Genomic DNA, 19,945 nt, shown 5'->3' on the forward strand with positions numbered 1-19,945 from the left:
TTAAAGAATCTGATCGCAAATATACCACTATTAACACACATAAAGGTTTATTTTAGCTATACACGTAACCCTTTTGGAATAAAGTCGTCAGCAGGGGAGTTTCAAAAAGCTATGGAAACTTCAACAGCAGGTCTTGAGGGCATAGGTATATTCCAAGACGACATTATTGTTGCAGGTTCCACTATCACAGAGCACAATGCTCGTTTAGACAAATTACTAAATGTATTGTCAAATGCAGGTTTAAGAGTAAAGTTGAATAAATGCAAATTTATGCAAAAGTCAATTGAATATTTGGGTCACAGGTTAGATGAAAATGGTTTACACACACTAACAAAACACACAGATGTTATAAACGATGCCATTGTCCCAGAAAATAAAACATTGCTAAAATCATTTTTAGGTTTAGTTACGTATTATATAAAATTTATTCCAAACGCTGCAAATATTTTAAAACCATTGTACACTCTTTTACGTAACGGCAGTGAATGGAATTGGACACCAGAATGTGACCAAGCATTCAATAAAGTCAAACAAATTTTAATTTCGAAACCCGTATTGGCACATTATGATCATAATATTCCGATTAAACTCGTTGTAGATTCATCATCTTATGCACTAGGCGCAGTTCTTTCCCATGTGTACCTAGATCGTACTGAAAAACCTATAGCATATGCATCAAGAGTTCTATCTGAGTCAGAATATAAATTTCCACAAATTGAAAAAGAAGCTTTAGCAATTATTTACGGGGTTACGAAATTTTATGACTATTTATACTGTAGGCATTTTCTATTAGAAACCGACCATAAACCGTTAATATATATTTTAGGTGATAAGAAAGGTATCCCAATTTACGCGGCTAATAGGTTACAACGATGGGCCTATGTTTTATCATCATTCGATTTCGACATAAAATATGTGAAATCCGAAGATAATACAGCCGATATTTTATCAGGAATAAAAGGTTCAAAATTAAAAATTGAAAATCATAATGAAGAATGTATTAGTCTTAATTTTAGTCACGAACAATCACCTTTCACATTAGACTGGTCTAAAATAAAAATTGAAACAAGTAGAGACACAATTCTCACCAAAGTATTAAACGCAGTCAAAACAGGAGAATGGAATAGTGATTTTTCTAAAAATTTAGAACTTAATTCATATAATTTACGAAAAACTCAAATTGCAGTGGAACAGGGATGTCTATTATGGGGTTACCGTGTTATTATACCAGCTGAATTTCGAAATAATATACTCAAGAAACTTCATTCATGTCATATGGGTTCTTCCAGTATGAAAAGTTTAGCGAGATCATACTTTTGGTGGCCAGGAATGGACAAAGAAATCGAAAATATCACACAAAGTTGCGACAATTGTATTAATGTCGGGCAAAATCCCCCAAAATCTGTAACATCACCTTGAAAATGGCCAGAAAAACCGTGGACTAGAGTGAATTGCGATTTTCTTGGACCATTTCAAAATAAATATTTTTTTGTCATTGTTGACGCAACCACAAAATGGTTAGAAGTATTTCAAATAAATTCTATGACAGCAGAAATTGTTATTCAAAAATTTTCAGAAACGATAGCACGATTTGGAATTCCAAAAACAATTACATCAGATGGTGCAAAATGTTTCACTGGTTTTGAATTTCAAGCATAATGCAAAAATCTAGGTATAAGGCATATGACAGGCGCTCCATTTCCTCAGCGATATTCTCCAAGTGATTATAATTAATGTAATTAAACTTACTAACACACTAACATAGCGATTAAGTAACACACAAAATACTACTTATATATAATATATATATATATTTTTTTTTTAAGGAAAAAGATGTTGCATATTCAGCATTTATATTATATGATATTACACCTATACTGTTTATACTAACAATAATCATAAGTATCATATTACGATCGGTGGGGCCTGTCCATCGGTTATTAGCGAGTAGAAATATATTGTACGTCATTACAATTAATACTGTCAACAATAAATGTCTATATAATACGTTTATGTTATTATTTATATTTATAATACATAACAGAAATAAAAACCGTTCTTTCCACCAACAATATTATGAAGAATTTCCTTGGTTAGAATATAGCCTTACTAGTCACTCTGTTTACTGTTTTCCATGTAGGATGTTTAAGTCAAATAGTTTGAACATAGGTCAATCAGATGAAGCATTTATTACCAGGGGGTTCAAAACTTGGAGTACTAGTACTACTTCTTTTAAAAAACATCAGAAAACATAATCACATTTCGATAGTACTGACAAACACGGAAGATTGTAGGTATCAATCACGCATGGACATTGAACATTCTCCAATCTCCAATGTTCATGGTATCACGTTTCAAGGTATACGGTTAAGTTATAGATAATATGGGTTTAGTATATTATTATGTATGAAGATGAGAGATGTGGAGACCTAACTCCGTGTACAGAATTGAAAATATGGCCTAACAAAAGTCTATCTTAAGATCTCTAGCTAATATTCATGACTATGTCTTAAGCCATGTAGGTATCTCTCCGACTAAGCAATTATAGGTATGGAAAATTTTCGATTTTTATTAGTTTAATTCGTTTTTATTAATCGTAGTTCAGTAAAAAAACTTGAAAATTTCATACAATAGTCCTCATAAGTTTTCCTAGATATTTTAACAAAAAAAAAAGTTTACCGGAAAGTCAAATTAATTTTTATGATGGTACGATCAATTTTTTTCGATAGAGGATATTCACCAGATTTTTCATGGAATGATTTTCTTATTTTGTGTTAATTTAAAAACGAATTAACACAGATACTCGGAATTTTCCCCTAATGTTTATTTGTATCATTTTCATACACGTCTTAATTTTCAAAATAATTTGACTCTTTTTGAGATATTTTTAGACATTTTCAATTTTTAATTTTATTATTCTATAAATGTCAATAAAATTGAATTCGTTTAAGTCAAAATGCTTGAAAATTTAATCGTATATGGTTGATATAATAATAGTTGAAAAATATTAGAAATACATACATATATAGCCCCCCACCTCCTTTCATTGAAAAATCCTGCGAACACCACTGTTTGGTCAAACAGTATGAAAATTTAATACTAAGCTCCTGATAATTGTTACAATAGTTGTTGAAAAATATTAAAAATACACGGGCACAATATTTTTTGCAAGCATTTAAAGTTAGTATTTCGACAACATTTATTTTATTTTTTAAATTTTAAAATAATTTTGTAGTTAAAAATTTATAAAATGTCTCAATCAACTTTTAAAGGATTGAAAATTTAAAACAAGATTCAACCTAAATAGGTTGCATAATGCATATAAATTACTTCATTCGCAAAAATTTCATTCAATATACTTAATAATATCAATAATCAAAACATAAGCTGATTGACCGTCTTCGCTCAGAATCGTTCTTTTATACAAAGATATGATATCATTATATTCAATTTAAACACCATCCATTACAGCGTCTCATTTGTAACTTACTTTACAGACGTGTGATATCCACCAAACTATCTTTTTTGAAGATTTTTTTTCAAACATTGTCTATAAATTATTTTTTATTTGGTAAAAATATTAAAAAATTTAGTACAAGTTAGTAAGTTTGGTGAAAATTAAAAAAAGTCGAGCGTTAATCTAAAATAATTTTGGCAATTTCGCTGAAAAATGTGAGCATTTTCTAATTATTTTGTTAAGAATTCACATTTTGTTAAGGTGATTGGGTACCGGTCGTAATCAAGGAGCTGTAGTTGGACAATTTCTGGTTTTTCACTGTTATGCCTTGTCGTTGTGTGCGTAGTAACAGTAAGTGAACATTAGTGTGAGTGTTTTTATCTTACACCCTCCCGTCATGTGGGCGCGGGTAATAGCTCATAGGGTTTTATCGATTCCGCCGTTTTAATATCAATTCCGCCTGATTGTTTATATTGATTCCACTGACAGTATTTTTTAAAATCAATATCACCTAGTTTACCATATTTTTTTTTAAATTTAAATATAAACATTTCAAAAAACAATTCAAAAATTCTCGTAAGTAAAATTTATTAAAATAGTAAAATAATAATATGTTTTAATATTTATTTAGCTAACGCCAAAACAGCAAAAATAATATAGTTAAAATAAAATAAATAATAGTAAATAATAATTAAAATGCAATAATAATATTTATTTATTTATTTTTCAGAATAGTGCTTTGATGCCAGTTTTATATACTGAAATCTATCAATTTTTTTATTTAAATATACTTTAAAAATGTTCTATATATTCATTTTTTCTTTCATAATTTTTATTTTTACTTATTTTATTATTATCAAGCCCTTTTATTATTATATATGTATCAATTTGAATCATTAAATTTAATACATGCGTAAATAAACATATATTAGAATGTGCTTTGTTGAATTGTGCATTCCCTAATGGCTAATATTTTAAATTTCTAATAATATCAATGTTCCTACGTGTAACAAAATATGTCTACAATTTTATAGGTTATATTGATTAAGATATATGAAAACCGATGCAATTAAGTTCGGCGGAGTCGATAGCAGGTGGAATCAATAGATTACTTGCAGGTAAAAAGGTAATTTCGGCACAATCGATATACGCCCCGGGTCATAGCCCGAACTTCAATGATGACAATGAAAACACTTTAAAAACTGGTTTTTCGTTTTCCGTGGATTCTAATTGTCGTGATCATACGTCGCATAATATTATATAGGTCATCCACCGTGGGGCAATAAGGGCAATTATAGGTAAAGTGCAATGATGTCGTTACATCCGTAGTACAATATAAAATAAATTTTCTTGCAGGATCTGTCAGAGAACACTATCCAGGACTGCTGGAACTTCCCATTGTATTACAATGATTGTAATTTGATAAATCACTCCGACGTATATTATATCGTTTAGGTCTTGAGGCGGTGGTTCTCAGCCTTTTTTTATTTCATGTCACCTATAACTACTACCCAGTAATCCAACACTTTGTGTGTCACCCTAAGATAAATATATTAAACGATTAAAATCGTAAATTTTAATATAAGCACAACATATGTCTCGATTTTCAATTCAAAGAATAGGATTTAAAATCAAAATCGTATTTTTTATTCAAGTATACAAACTTTTTTCAGATGGTTAAAACCAGAAACCGTTGATGAAATGAAGTTCGTATCCAAAGATGTTTTATTGATACGAGCCGGAAAGTCGTTAATATTTTATGATGTTTGTACGCAAAAAGAAAATATCTTAATTGTAGACGTTCAAGGTGATGGGGAACATGATCTATCTTTAAAAAGCATTGGGTGTATTGATTGCTGTAATATAGATTTGTTGGCAATTGTCGAACAGCCACCAATACCTAAGGTGGTCACATAGGTGGAAATAGGGGGGGTCTTGGGGGACTTAGCCCCCTCAAATATTGTAATAGCCCCAAAATGTTGTCGTGTTCATGAGAAAATATTTGATCTAATATATTAACTAATTGTAGACGTTCAAGGTGATGGGGAACATGATCTATCTTTAAAAAGCATTGGGTGTATTGATTGCTGTAATATAGATTTGTTGGCAATTGTCGAACAGCCACCAATACCTAAGGTGGTCACATAGGTGGAAATAGGGGGGGTCTTGGGGGACTTAGCCCCCTCAAATATTGTAATAGCCCCAAAATGTTGTCGTGTTCATGAGAAAATATTTGATCTAATATATTAACTAATTGTACAGTAGCAGCTGTATTATATTTATATCATTATGAAAAAAAATTTAGATTACAATATGTGGTAATTTAATTAATTAATTACAATATGTGGTACTTTAATTCTACGATAGGACTTTCATTTAAAAATGCATGGTCTAATAGATATCTACAACTTACTGCAACAACCGTGGTATTATCTTAGGTCTAACCACGATTAACGTCTTTATTATTTACGATTGTAATGAATGTTATCAATATTCAATATTTACTTGGCTGGCCTAACCTGTAAAATAAATGTGGATTTTGAAGCTAATAACTAATGTGTTAATTTGTTTTAATTAGTGTGTAAATGTAAATTACATGTGCATGTAAATTAGAAGCCCATTCGTCTACTCAATTTCATTTAACCCTAAAATGCATGATTTTTTTTAAAAATTTTTTGTGATGTTATATTACTCCTTATTAAGGGAAAAATACTTAAAAAATATTTTTAGTATTTTAAGTCCCTAAAAAACCAATTTTTTAGTTTGTTGCCCGTGAGCAACACTATGCATTACGGGTACACATAATTAATTATTTAATAAATTTAAAAATGAATATCTTTATAAGTTTTATTGTTTATTGGTTAACTATAAATATAATAAATCATTGACTAACTTGTCAATTACAAAACAAAGTATAATTTTTTAAAAATGTAACATAAAGTAGTAATCAATGTAGTATCAATATGTAACAAAAACATATATAGAAATAAAAATACTAAAAAATTAATAACCTTTTTGGTATAAACTTAGAACAAAAATGTAATTGACTGACCTGCCAATACATAACAAAATAACTATTATAAGTAAAAAAACAACTAATATAGTCACTAGAAACTAAAATAATATCTTTTATGGGAAATAAATTTTTTTTAAATTATAAAATAAAATTATAATGCATTTTTATGTTGTATGTCATTTGGTGAAACAAGTTAATCCTTTGTCACAACATAAACTTATTTAACATTTTCCACACATCATAAAAGTAAAACCTTTGCAACCTGGATTCTTACATCTAGTTTTTTTTCACTTTCAATTGGCCAATGATCTAATTTATCAGTTCTCACTTTTTTTGGTGGTCCATGCTGTCCTATTTTACCTTTTTTTATAATTCCTTCTTGCAGTGGGATGTCCACGTTTTGGGGTATAGGCAGTGTTGCCGAATTCAAAATGTCATATTACCATTTCATGATAACAAAATTACCACAATTACCACATTACCTCATCAATTTTACCACCACAAATACCACATAAGAAATATAACGAGCTCGCTTCGCTCGCGAGTGTACTAAATTTTTAACAATTCATATTATTTAAACAAAAACACATAATATTATAATTTAGGACTTAGGCAGTCCTATTATATGTATTAGGCTTCTATTACGGACATATACAATAATATGCATATTAAATTAATGTACTAAACGTCTAAACACCAAATTACTATACACGATTATCGTATACAACCGAGTCTAGGTAGTGTATAAGTATATTATACAGTTTTTACATGTTTTTTGAGTTATCTGTTATCTGTTGTTTAATTGATATTCCAATATGTATTTAAAATTACCACATATAATTTTTTTTTTTTTATCTTATGATGAATAAACCAATAACATACAAATAAATAATCAATACTTCAACTATATTTTTTAGTAAAAAGAAAACCATTATAACTTGGATTAAATATATTATTTGTACAACTTATAACAATAAACAATAACATTTTTGCCAAAAAACAAAATCACATTTTGGATTTGGTACTAATTTAATTAATACATAACTTTAACAAAATAAAAAACAATATCACATCTTGGATTTGGTACTAATTTAATTAATACATAACTTTAACAAAATAAAAAACAATATCACATCTTGGATTTGGTACTAATTTACTTAATACACAACTTTAACAAAATAAAAAACAATATCACATCTTAGATTTGGTACTAATTTAATTAATACATAACTATACCGTATAGGTACCAATTTTGCAGAGGGATAAAGCAAGTTGTTCCCTAAACTTTACCAATGATAGCACACTATTATTTTCTTTCTGTTTCTGAATCCTTTTATGTAGAAGCCAAGAATTTACTACAGTTACATTCAATAAATGGTGGAAAACTCTCATGTACCATTTTCTACTCCTCATCTTTATCTTATGATGCCCAAGTAACCCATCTAGTAAATCAACACCACCCATGTGTCTGTTATAGACTTGTATTATATTTGGATAATCAACCTCAATTATTTTTTTTTGTTTTCTGTCAAACCTACTTACTTTTACAACTGGGTCTATAGCAGTAAATGTCGACGGCAAACTTACAATTTTTGTATCTTTCCATATGACAGCAACTATGTGTGTATCTAACACCTTGGATATACAATGGGCAGTAGTGCCCCTAGGTTGTTTCATAAGAATAGAATCATCTGGCAACATTACATTTTTTAACCTATTTATTCTTACAGTGCCTAAAGATAATATATTTCTTTTTTTTAAATAAACTAACAGTGGCAAAGTAGTATAATAATTGTCAAAAAATAATTTAAAATTGTGGTTATTAGGTATAACTCTACTAAGGCGCATAACAACATTTGCACTAGCACCTAGGTCTGGCTCACTTGCTTTTCTACCTTCACTATTATTTTCTTGACCTGAACAATACTCAAAATTATATGCAAAACCTGAGGCACCACTAAGAACAAAAAACTTGTAACCCCATTTATGAGGTTTATTGGGCATATATACTTTGAGTGAACTTCGTGCTTTTGCACGAAATTGTAGATATAACAATTGAGGTTCGGCCTCCAGAAAAACTTCGGAACATTGATCCAACTAAAACGGGTTGTTCGGCTAACATAACATCTTCAGTTACCTGGTAGAATAGCATAATTTTTGAAAAAAACTTTGATATAATATTTAACTACTAGTGTTTTCTTAATGGTTACAGTTTTACATTCGAAACATGTTGTACATTAGAATCTGTGATCAAAGCTAGATCTGATGGAGAATGGGGCATTCAGTTGCGTTATAGATTGGAAGCTGAAACGTTTCAAGAAGGTCGTAAGTTTTCTAGGGTTTGGTTTGGACCAGATCATATGATGAAGTCACAAACAATTGAAAATATTGTCTCCGTAGACCACAACAAAAAAGAAACGTGCCAACAACACACAGCTTACATAAAGGTACCTATTTCAAATAATTCTATCTATCCAAAACATTTGTTTATACTATGGTCCTGTTATAGGAAAACACAATGGATATTCAGTCTCCAATTGCCATGCATATTTCATATTCTCTGGTACAAAACGATGTTCCTGTTCTAAGGCCTGGTGATCCAGTACCTTCTTTAGCTGATTTACCGGTATTGAATCAAAACCAAGCAGAAAAAACATTTTTTGCTACATTCCATAAGGACTGTGGAAATAATGATAGATGTGAAAGTAGAGTTCATGTAAATGCTGAATTGTTGTTACCTAGGACATCAGGTATTTACTATTACTGTGAATACTGTGACATTTTATTAGCTTAATTAAATAAGTTTTATTTTTATTCAATTAATTTATTATTTCAACATAATATTCTAACATTTCTAACATATTTGTGATCAATAATATTTTATTTTCAGATGATAAATATGAATTAGTAATCGGACAGCATGTTGAAATACTTTTAAATACAACTGCATACAACCAGGGAGAGTCTGCATACGAAAGTAGAATGTTTGTTGTTCATCCTTATTCGTTTAATTACATAGGCACTGTAAAATTAGAAGACGTAAGTTTAATAACCAAAAACCATTAATTAAAATTAAAATTAATGATTTATATTTTTAGACAAAGCAAGTAGATTGTAATCCATTTAACAAGACATTAGTTGTTTGTGCTCTTGGAAATCCGTTTAAAAAATCTGCTATTTCTAATATTCAATTGCGCTTTGATCCGAAAGAACTGAATGATTCTGAAAATCAGTTAGATTTTATTGTGTTTTCCAACTCTACATCTCATGAAGTTGAACCTCAGAGTCAGAGAGATTTTATGTTTTGGATTCTTGGGCTTTTAATGTTGTATACGCAGTTTGTTTGGGTGCCGGAAAACAGATTAATGAAAGAAAATGTTGGTTCGCCTTGTATGTTAACTCAAAGTTATGGGATTAACTATAAGATACATTTTGATATCAGACATAATTATACTATATAATTTAATGTTGGAAGCTAAAGCTAATAAAGGGGTGAGAAAGTGTGAACTGCTCTGCTTTATAGTTGTAGTTGATTGATTCACTATAATGAATTTTTTCAATTTGTCTTTCAATGATTTGTCATTGTACATAAAAATTTTCTCAAGATACATAAGTCTGTCAGCCTATGCCGAGTGTATATGTTTTTGATATTTAAAATAACTTAGTTTATTATTAGTATTTACGTTTTGCCAATAATATTGTGTATTTGAGAATATCTATCATATTTTATTATAATAATTGTTATTAACTTTTGATGAAATATCACCTTACCTAGAAAAGTTTGAATAAAGTCATGGTATACATAGATAATTGCTTAACACTTATCTTATTATTTTTAAAATGTTGTATGTTATAAAATATATAATTTTGTAAATCCGCAATAATAATATTGTAGAATTATAGCAAAATAACTTAAATTGTTATTCATTATTCAAATATCTAGTTTTAGTCTCAATTTGAATCCAAAATATCTGTCTGTATTAACTTATTTTTTTAGTTTTTTTGGTTACAATATAAGGAACTTTGTATTAAATTTTCAAGATTTTTGACTGAGCAAACATTTTTTTTATCTATTATAATTAGATTATTTTTTGCTTATCTCGTTTTCATGCTTATTTTTTCTATTGTACTGAAACATCAAATAGTATAACCAAGGTGGATGTATAGCATATATATATACTATACATCCATACATCCACCTTAAACATATACATATATATATGTTTAAATATCCACCTTGGGTATAAGTGTATAACAATACACGTACGTTTTTGTTTTTTGTTATTCTATGCACAGATTTAAATTATTTATAATAGTATTTTATTATTTTATAAATTATTAAAATTAATTTAAAAGCTTTATTGACATAATGGTGCCCATTGGTGGATATCCGAGCAGCATGGGGGGGGGGCTTCCCTCCGATAACCACTAAGCCACCTCAAAAATGTCTGCCAATTTAAAAAAAAACATTATTTTTTTTTTTCAAATATATATTGTACATCACATCGTTATCGGATACCTAGTGTGAATAGCTATATTGTATTCTAGGTAATTAGTATTTACTAAATATTTCTGAATTTATACAAATTGCTTCAAGTAGCACTTACTTTGCCAGTTAGCTCTGCAACGTGTGAGCGCAGTTTTTCAGCTATGTGTAGAATTAAAATATGAGTGAGAATGTTTATGCTCCAAGATTAGTTTACTAATCTATCTATTCTTATTTCTTTACGTTGAAAAAAAAAGACCTGACTAAAAGTATTGAAAGTGAAGATATTTTAAAAGAATTCTCAAAATCCTCCTGAATGATGGTTCTAAAATAAAATATCCATTACTGTTATTTATTTGATAATTGTCTTTTATGCATTGTATAATTTTGTGGTATCAATAAAAAAATAGATTTTTTTGGATAAAATAAAATTTGAATATAATGTTAATAATTGGTAAATAATTGAACACTAAAGGGGGAGGGGTGTGGGAGACGAATCCCCCAGATTTATGTAAATAATTGTAGCCCAACCAACATTTTCAATGGATATCCATTTACGATGGTGCATGATGTACATGTTGAAAGTTTTAATTTATACTAATAAATCATTGTATATACGAGTACTTGAGTAGTTTTTGAAATATATTAGTGGTGGGGCCGCAGAGTTTTCACACACCCGGGCTGGGATATATCAAACCAGTACCTAAATATACATAATCATGCTAACTAGATTATTCAGCTAGTCACTGCTATTAGTGCCTATATTTAGTACCAATAATTGATGAATATCTAAGCATTATAATATATGACTAAATATGACCAGAAGTCCAGATTACAGATACAGATCCTTATTTTGAAAACCATTTAGGATACATATTTGTATACTTGGTAAAAATAAATATTCAAGTACAGATTATATATTATATTATATTTAGATGTTTTATATATCTAATATATTTTTTATTTCATGTGATTATTTATCGCGGTATTGAAAATAATAATGATGCAATAAATATATTTAAAATAACGATGACATTATAATTTAAAATTTAATAAATATTCGTTCCAATATTATGATAAATAAATAAACTTACAAAGAGCTATTAAATTATGTAAATTAACGTTATTGTTACAAATGTATAAATAAATTTACAATTTATAAAACTAAAAATAAATAATATGCATTAATAGGTACGTAATCGTTCTTATTAACTATTTTTATGAAAGCGTTGCTTGTTTTAAACATTAAAAAAAATATATTCATAAATCTATGAAACCTTGCAATCCAATTTTGAATAACTCAATTATTTCAATCACACGGCGTTTTAGATAGGCAAAAAAGGTACGTCATCAATACTCAGTAGCACTGTCTTACTGGATAAATATTAATTATAGCCATTACTAAAATTCTAATGAACGTTGATTTTATATTTTTATCGCCTTAAGATCGTTGCAATTGTTGTATGAAGACGCGTGTTAACACTCACTTGTAACGAAAAACGAAAATACCTATTACTTTTTTTGTGAAAGCTGAATCGCCAACAATGAATACACTCTACAGAGAGTTATAATATATTTAAAACTGGAAGTTAAATATATTTAGAAATCCTATAGTCTATACCATCATCGACCGTAGTGTTCGTTAAACGATTATAATAATTAATGATAACCATTTTTTTGATAAATAAGTTGTATAGGTACTAATAAATAATAATATTTCCATAAAGTAAAATTATTAAGTATAAGCAATAAGTTTTTTCTTAATAGGTTTAATATTGATATCGACGTACTAGTTCGATTGAGGTACGTGAAGTTGGCACTACAAAGTACTCAAAACTTTTCAAAAACATTCCAACAATTCCTACTCGGACTTGTTGGACGTTGTTGGACATTTGTTGGAATTTGTTGGAAAAGTTTAGAAAAGTTACGAGTCTTTGAAGTTTGTAGTGCCAAGTACATGTCCAACACTACAAAGTACTCAAAACTTTTCGAAAACATTCCAACAACTCCTACTCGGACTTGTTGGACGTTGTTGGACATTTGTTGGAATTTGTTGGAAAAGTTTAGAAAAGTTACGAGACTTTGAAGTTTGTAGTGCCAATTACATAAGTACTAACATACATACATACAAAGTGCTAAATCTTTTTCTTAACGTTTCAATAAGTGGCCTAATTTTATGTATTTTATCTCTGTCAGGACCAGTAGAAGTTGACAAATCATCATTAAAATGAAGATTAGCTCTAATTTTTTCAAATATATTTATAGTCATTGTAGTTTTTATCAAATCATTACCTAATACTGGGGACCAATAATTTCTTATATTAGATGTATATTTACCAAACTCATAATTATAAGAATAACAATATATTTTTGTAAGTCTTCGTTATTAATTTTTAAGGGGGTACTAGAGTTATTCTGTACACCATATTTATATGTTTCACAACATATATGGTCTAATAAATCAGAGGTAAAAAAATATTTGAATATTTGAAAAGGTGTTTCTAATTCAAGAATATCACTAGGTAAATCCGAATTGCCAAGAAAATGTGTATTTATTACTGGAAAGTTACCTTCAGTCCAAACAACATTTTTCACTTCAATTGGTGGTATAAAAGGTACTGATGAAATAGATGTGATTGTTTGTTTAGATTGTCTGGTTTTTTTATTACTTGAAACATTCTGCTTTCTTATAACTGGTTCAGTGGATGTTGAGGGGGATGAAATATTTATATCAGAAAAATTACGATTATCTACAACAGGTTCTAGAATAGGAAACATAACATCTTCGTCGACAGTAGATTCAGAAGAAAACTGCTGAGATATTAATCCCTCAAAGGTAGTAATATCTGGTTCTTCTAATAAATTACTATATTTAATATATAAATCTAGTTGATCATCATCAACGTCACTTTCAAAATCATCTTCAGATCCTGATGGTATATCTAATAACTGTAATATGTCAATATCGTCTATTTTATTAGCCATATTAATTAATATTCTTAAAAAGTACACTAAAAACAGTCAAAAACTTAAAATAATATTAGTCGTTGAACCGCAGTAGTCAGTAAAACGCAAGTGGTTATTTATTAGTATTATTAGTAATCATTTGTTTATATTATCACGATGACATAACGGGAATGCATAATGTTGCTCACAGGCAACAAAGTAAAAACCTAGTTAGTATAATAGTACGAATCGACAAAATGTAAATTATTCTATACTGACTTATTACAGTATAGGAAATACCAAACATTTTTTTACAAAAGTATTCTATGAAATATCACTGATTTATTGTACTGTGAAAATGCATACATCGGTGAAAAAATTGACAATGCCGATAGCGAAAAAAAAATATTGAAAAGGCTTAAAATAAATATAATTAGTTATTTCCTTACCATTATAATCACCATAAAATGAATATATACCATCTTAAGTACTTTTATAAGTATTTTAGATATTAGAGGCTATTCTACACATTGTTGCCCACAGGCAACACCATGCATGACCAATTGGAAGCTCACCAAAATACTCAAATTACAGGAAGTGTTCATGCCCAATTATCAACCCAGCATCAATTACTTGTAGTAAGCAATATAAAATATATGAGTACACTTATTGATATAGCATTACTGTTAGCTTGTCAATGTTTGGGTTTAAGGGGCCTCGATGAAAGTTCAAACTCCTTAAACCAAGGTAAGTCAATACAATTATTAATAACATTACTATTTATTATTATGTTAATATTTAAAAAATAAATTTTCCAAGAAACTTTAAAGAAATTTGTAAATTACTCTCTAAAAATAATTCAGAATTTAATAAAATATATTTAAGTCCCACCAACTACACGGTCATTTAATGCAAGATGAGTTATTACATTTATGTGCTGATGATGTAAGGCAAAAAAATAATAGAAGAAGTTGAAAGTACTGGAGTGTTTGGGTTGATGTGTGACGAAGCAAGGTAATACCTATTAAACTATATACCTGTTAATTTTTGAATAATTAAATTAGTTAGAAGCATTTCCTTACCTTTAGTAAGTTTAAAATATTGTTTGGAAAAGAAACATTTTTATATTTTTTAGATGTTTCAAAGAGCAAATGGCCGTTTGCATACGTTACTCAGTGGGTTAAGAAACATTCGAAAGGTTTTTAGGATTTATCGATATTTCTAAAAAACAAGATGTTGAAAGTCTTTATTGTCATATTCTTAAATACTTAAAATACTGCAATTTGAGTTAGGCTCAAATTATTGCCCAGTCTTATGATGGTGCCAATGTAATGGCAGGAAAATTTAATGGAATATAAGCAAAAATAAAAAACTCCTTTCCCTATGCTATATTCACACATTGCATGGCACATCGGACGAACCTAAAAATAATGGATATGTGTAAACATTTAAAAGTAAATATAAGTACTGATTAGTAGGTATAAATTGCCAAGTATTTAAGTATTAATGTACACATTAGTACAAATAATATATTTAATAACTGTTAAAGGAAGCCAGAAATATATTTAATACTTTGAAAGCTCTATATGTTCACTTTTCACATCCAACAAAAAACAAAAAGCTTATTGATATGCAAGCAAAGTTATTAATAAAAAATAAATCCATTCTACGGATGAGTGATATCAGATGAAATTGCAGATATAGAATCTGCGAAGCTATATTAAACAGTTATGGCCTTATGGGTGTAAACAGTAATGAAGTTGATATAAGTGTTAATGAATCAATAGGTTAAATAAAAATATTTATTATTTTTTAATCTGAATTTATATAATAAAAAATATTTCACGAATCCTTTCTAACCTTGAAAATGGGTCCTTTTTGGTACACTTGTTCATTTTACATAATTGTCAACTATAAACTTATTATGTAATATGTTTCAAGAAAAGACTGCTACATTGGGAAAGACAAATGACATAATAAAAGGAGTTATACAAAGTCTGAAAGAGGCAAGATAAAATAAGGGATTTAATTAGTTATGGAAAAACATTCAAAGTTTTGCTGAAAAATATAATTTATCGATTGAAATTGCCTAAGAAAAAGAAAGTAAGTATTTTATTTTACTCTTAAATATCGAGTAAATATTATTTTAATTGCGCATATTTGTTACCTATTATTTTAGGATCAAAAAGAAAAAGATATGAATTTAATTTACTCCAAGGTTTTGTTTTGTCAACAACCACTGGTGCAGAATGCCAGTCTACTAAATCTGACTCTGTTGAAACTCATTTTAGGGTCAATGCATATTTCAAAATTTTGGATGCTGTTATAGTTACCTAACATGGAAAAAAGATTTTCAACTGAGAGTATACAAATGGCTTCTGTAGTTGATAATTTCTTAAAATTAAACTTTAATGAGAGTAAATTCTTTATTGAACACTCAGTTATGTACTAATATAGATTGATTTATATTAGTATAATATAAATCAATTTAATAATATATTATATTATAAATATATATAATATATAATATATTATTATTTATATTATGTATAATATATTATATTATACTGTAATATATTTATATTTGTATAATATAAATTTAAATAAATTGATTTACATCAAAATATTATTTTTTTTAAAATTATTTTCAGGACTTGTTGGGCATATCTAAACATGATTTAAGATCAGAAATAACAGTTGCCAAAAATTGTATTAAAAGTTCGTGCAATAAAAATGATTTTAAACTTGAAGATATGAAAAAATATGTCTCAAAACAAATCTACCCAAATTTATACAAATTTTTACAAGTGGCGATCACTCTTCCAATTAGCTCGTCGACATGTGAGCGTTCATTTTCTGCCATGAGATGATTAAAAACATGGTTGAGAACATCTATGCTTCAAAATCGTTTTAACACAATTGCATTTCTTAATATTGAAAAATATATTGTAAAACATATTGACAATAACTCCATCATTGATAAATTTGCAAAAAAAAAAAAAAATAGAACAATTGTGTTAACATCAGTGGCGCCGAAGTCCTAAAAAATTAGTCGGTCAAAAAATATTTGAAACGGCCCAAATATTTAAATATCGGCCCCAGTGGCGTAGCTGAAGCCTGAAGGGGTGGAGGACCGAGGAGGTATTGGTTTTTACCCCAAAAAAATATTGATTTTCAGTTTTAAAAGAAAATTGAAATTACACTTTTTTGTACTCCCTACCAACCAAGACGGATTAGAGACGATTTTGTGTTTGTTTCTGAAAATCCTATGAGCTATTTTATTTTAACATATACATATAAACAATTCATCCCTGATTACATACACACCACAAACTGTATAAAAAACAAATTTCAAACATACCTAACAATAATATTTTATCTTGTAATTAGGTAATAAACACCAAAACACCTATGATAATAATATTATATTCTTAAATTCTATTCTATATAATATGCATATACTATGAAATAATTCAAATAAAAATAAAATTACAAAATATTATGATAACATTTTTGCCAAGAATCATGGTGGTACACAACACAAATATTAACATTGAAACTGGTGTCTTTCTCGCAAATATATCCGTCACCTAAAACAAACAAAATAATATAGATATTAGGTCATACTGGTCATAGCTATTATAATTTATTAATAATTTTATAAATTGTTAAACTTAATAATTGAGTAAGGACAAATACAAATGTTGTATCATATTTACCTTTGACACATCTATATTTATATCCTGTTCGCAAGAAATAATCATTAAATTCTCTAGTCTGTTTTGATCCATAGTGGTATGCAGCCTGGATTTTATGATTTTTAATTTGGAAAAACTTCGTTCTTTAGGCATAAATATTGATAGAATAATTATTGTATTTAAAAAATTGGTAACTTAAAGAAAATATTTTTAAAAGTTTTGCATATAGATATGTAGGTTCAACTGATTTTTAATTATTTAAGTACCTAGTTTTCTAATATAGACTAGTTTGGTCCAACCACCCTTGTGTATGCCTGAAAATGTTTAATGAGTTTTGGATCTGTAGGCTTAACTGATTTTTAATTATTTAAGTAGGTAATACAGTTGTGTTCCACCTATATCACTGCATTGTGTGTCTAAACATTAAAAAAATAATGATTATTATAATATTCTGATATATGTTTTTACTTTTTAGTGTTGTTTTAAACAGTTTATTTAAAATATGCCAACCCTGGTAGGTTCCTAACCTAACAAAAATAAATGTTAATTTTTCTATGATTATTTTTTTTCTATTATATTGTTTTACAGTTAATTCCAATGTTATTAATGATTCAAATTCCAATGCTTTATCTGACATTCAAATTGTACCAGATAATATAGAAGAAGATATTATAAATAAAATCACAAAAATTGGTAAATAAATTAAATATTACTTATTTTTACTATAATCCAGCTAGTGTTTAATTAATACCTAAATTTTAGATGTACAAATTTTTACATATTAAAAATAACAATAATATATTATGATTTTTTATAAATATTAGACCAAATTATTACAATATTACCAATTGTTTTGATTGCTAAAAAAAAAACTACTTTTATTTAAACTAGTTTGAAACCATAGACATATAAAACAACTAGATAGCCGACTACGGGATAATATTGAAGTCAGTCGCCATATACCAACAGGGCAATGTTTACAAAATCGCAAGGTTAATAAGGATCTTTATTAATGATAACAAAATCAATATAAATATTTGTACTGTAGTATATTATGTACTACTTTAAGTAATTTAATTTGTATTTGACATTTTAACTATAGAATACCTACGAAAAGAAGTTCGTTTTTTCATTATTTGAATTATTATTTATTATCACTTATCAATATAGGTATCTTATCTATTGAGTTATTATGTAAACATTGCCCTGTTGGCATATGGCGGCCAGACTTCAACGTTCTTATGGAAATGTAATTTACAGTCGGCTATATATATATTTTGAGTTGTTTACAGACAATTTAAAATTTCAATTTTTTTAGTTTTTTTTTTTTTATAAATATCAATAAAATTTTATTTGTTGGGTAAGAATTCTTGAAAATTTAATAGAAGACTCCTAATATATTGTTGTACAGACATACCGTCTCCGCTCAGAATCGTTTTTCGTAAACATTGATATTGTATTCAAATTTAATACCATCCATTATACTGGGACCTACTTGTAACCCCTACCCTACAGCGGAGCGACATCCACTTACCACCCTTTTATTTTATGTTTTCTGACCTAGTAATTTTTCAATTAATCCATTTTAAAATAATTTATATTTCATAATTAACAATGGGTTTATACCCTTTGTTAAATTCCCTATAATTTAAGGTAACGCAAGGTTCTATCCGGTATAATACGGAATTATACAATACCTGATTCTACGTTGTAATTACGTTTATAAGATCCTTTCGAACAGGCACCATCTACCACAGCAATGATCATAGGAATATCATCACTATTTTCGTCACCATTTTCAAAAGCAAGTCTTGCTTCTTCCTTGCCAGCCTACTCAATAAATTCTGACGCTGTATTTTCGGTTTGTTTGGATAAAATCTGATGGTAATTTAGATAAGTTTAATACTCATACATGGCATATCTAATATGGACGAAAATTGTTTTAAGTTTGTAAATCCTTAAACAGTATTTACTGACAATATTTACTACAGTAAATTACTGTTGTAGTAACTGTTGTAGTAACAATTGCAGAGTTAATAGACAAAGATTTACGTTTAGGGGTTCGGAAAATAACACATTTTTTTTCTGCATAAGTTACACTCAAAATGAAAATTAAAAAATGTCATTTTTTATTTGTGATTTAAAGACAACATTTTGAATACTACAATTGAAAAGTACGTGTTTAATTGATTTTGAACTGTTCAAAAAGTAGTCAACATTCATAATTCTTGAATCAGGGCTTGAAAACGATATTGGAAAATTTTGAATACCAAAAACCGAAACCGAATTCAAAATTGGAAAATAATATTTTCGGTTTCAAGCCCTGATATAATAATTTTAAG

The 19,945-nt window shown here is 28.1% G+C and overlaps 1 protein-coding gene and 2 pseudogenes across 1 annotated transcript; all 3 read left to right on the plus strand.

The window, feature by feature from the left end:
• Nucleotides 1–111: 111 nt before the first annotated feature.
• Nucleotides 112–10,010, plus strand: LOC107162714 (integrin alpha-PS1-like). Its single transcript, XM_089230799.1, has 10 exons — nucleotides 112–145; nucleotides 827–1,126; nucleotides 1,187–1,385; nucleotides 5,131–5,315; nucleotides 8,490–8,613; nucleotides 8,686–8,920; nucleotides 8,983–9,223; nucleotides 9,364–9,512; nucleotides 9,572–9,863; nucleotides 9,916–10,010. The coding sequence occupies exons 1-10, from the start codon at nucleotides 112–114 to the stop codon at nucleotides 10,008–10,010; spliced, it is 1,854 nt and encodes a 617-aa protein (XP_089086925.1).
• A 4,446-nt stretch (nucleotides 10,011–14,456) lies between these two features.
• LOC149060989 (zinc finger MYM-type protein 1-like) lies at nucleotides 14,457–15,595 on the plus strand (annotated as a pseudogene).
• A 681-nt stretch (nucleotides 15,596–16,276) lies between these two features.
• LOC149060990 (uncharacterized) lies at nucleotides 16,277–16,949 on the plus strand (annotated as a pseudogene).
• The last annotated feature ends 2,996 nt before the right edge of the window (nucleotides 16,950–19,945 follow it).

This window comes from Diuraphis noxia, unplaced genomic scaffold (assembly GCF_037042655.1).
Source record: "Diuraphis noxia isolate RWA-SAM2 unplaced genomic scaffold, SU_Dnox_SAM2 contig0001, whole genome shotgun sequence".
Lineage (NCBI taxonomy): Eukaryota > Metazoa > Arthropoda > Insecta > Hemiptera > Aphididae > Diuraphis > Diuraphis noxia.

Excerpts from the sequence above, each read along its gene's own strand:
- LOC107162714 (XM_089230799.1), top strand. The coding sequence starts at position 112 with ATGGAAACTTCAACAGCAGGTCTTGAGGGCATAG. Across the intron at positions 146-826 it reads AGCAGGTCTTGAGGGCATAG|GTGATAAGAAAGGTATCCCA; the intron begins GTATATTCCAAG and ends TATATATTTTAG. Across the intron at positions 5,316-8,489 it reads CATTGGGTGTATTGATTGCT|TGAACTTCGTGCTTTTGCAC; the intron begins GTAATATAGATT and ends ATATACTTTGAG.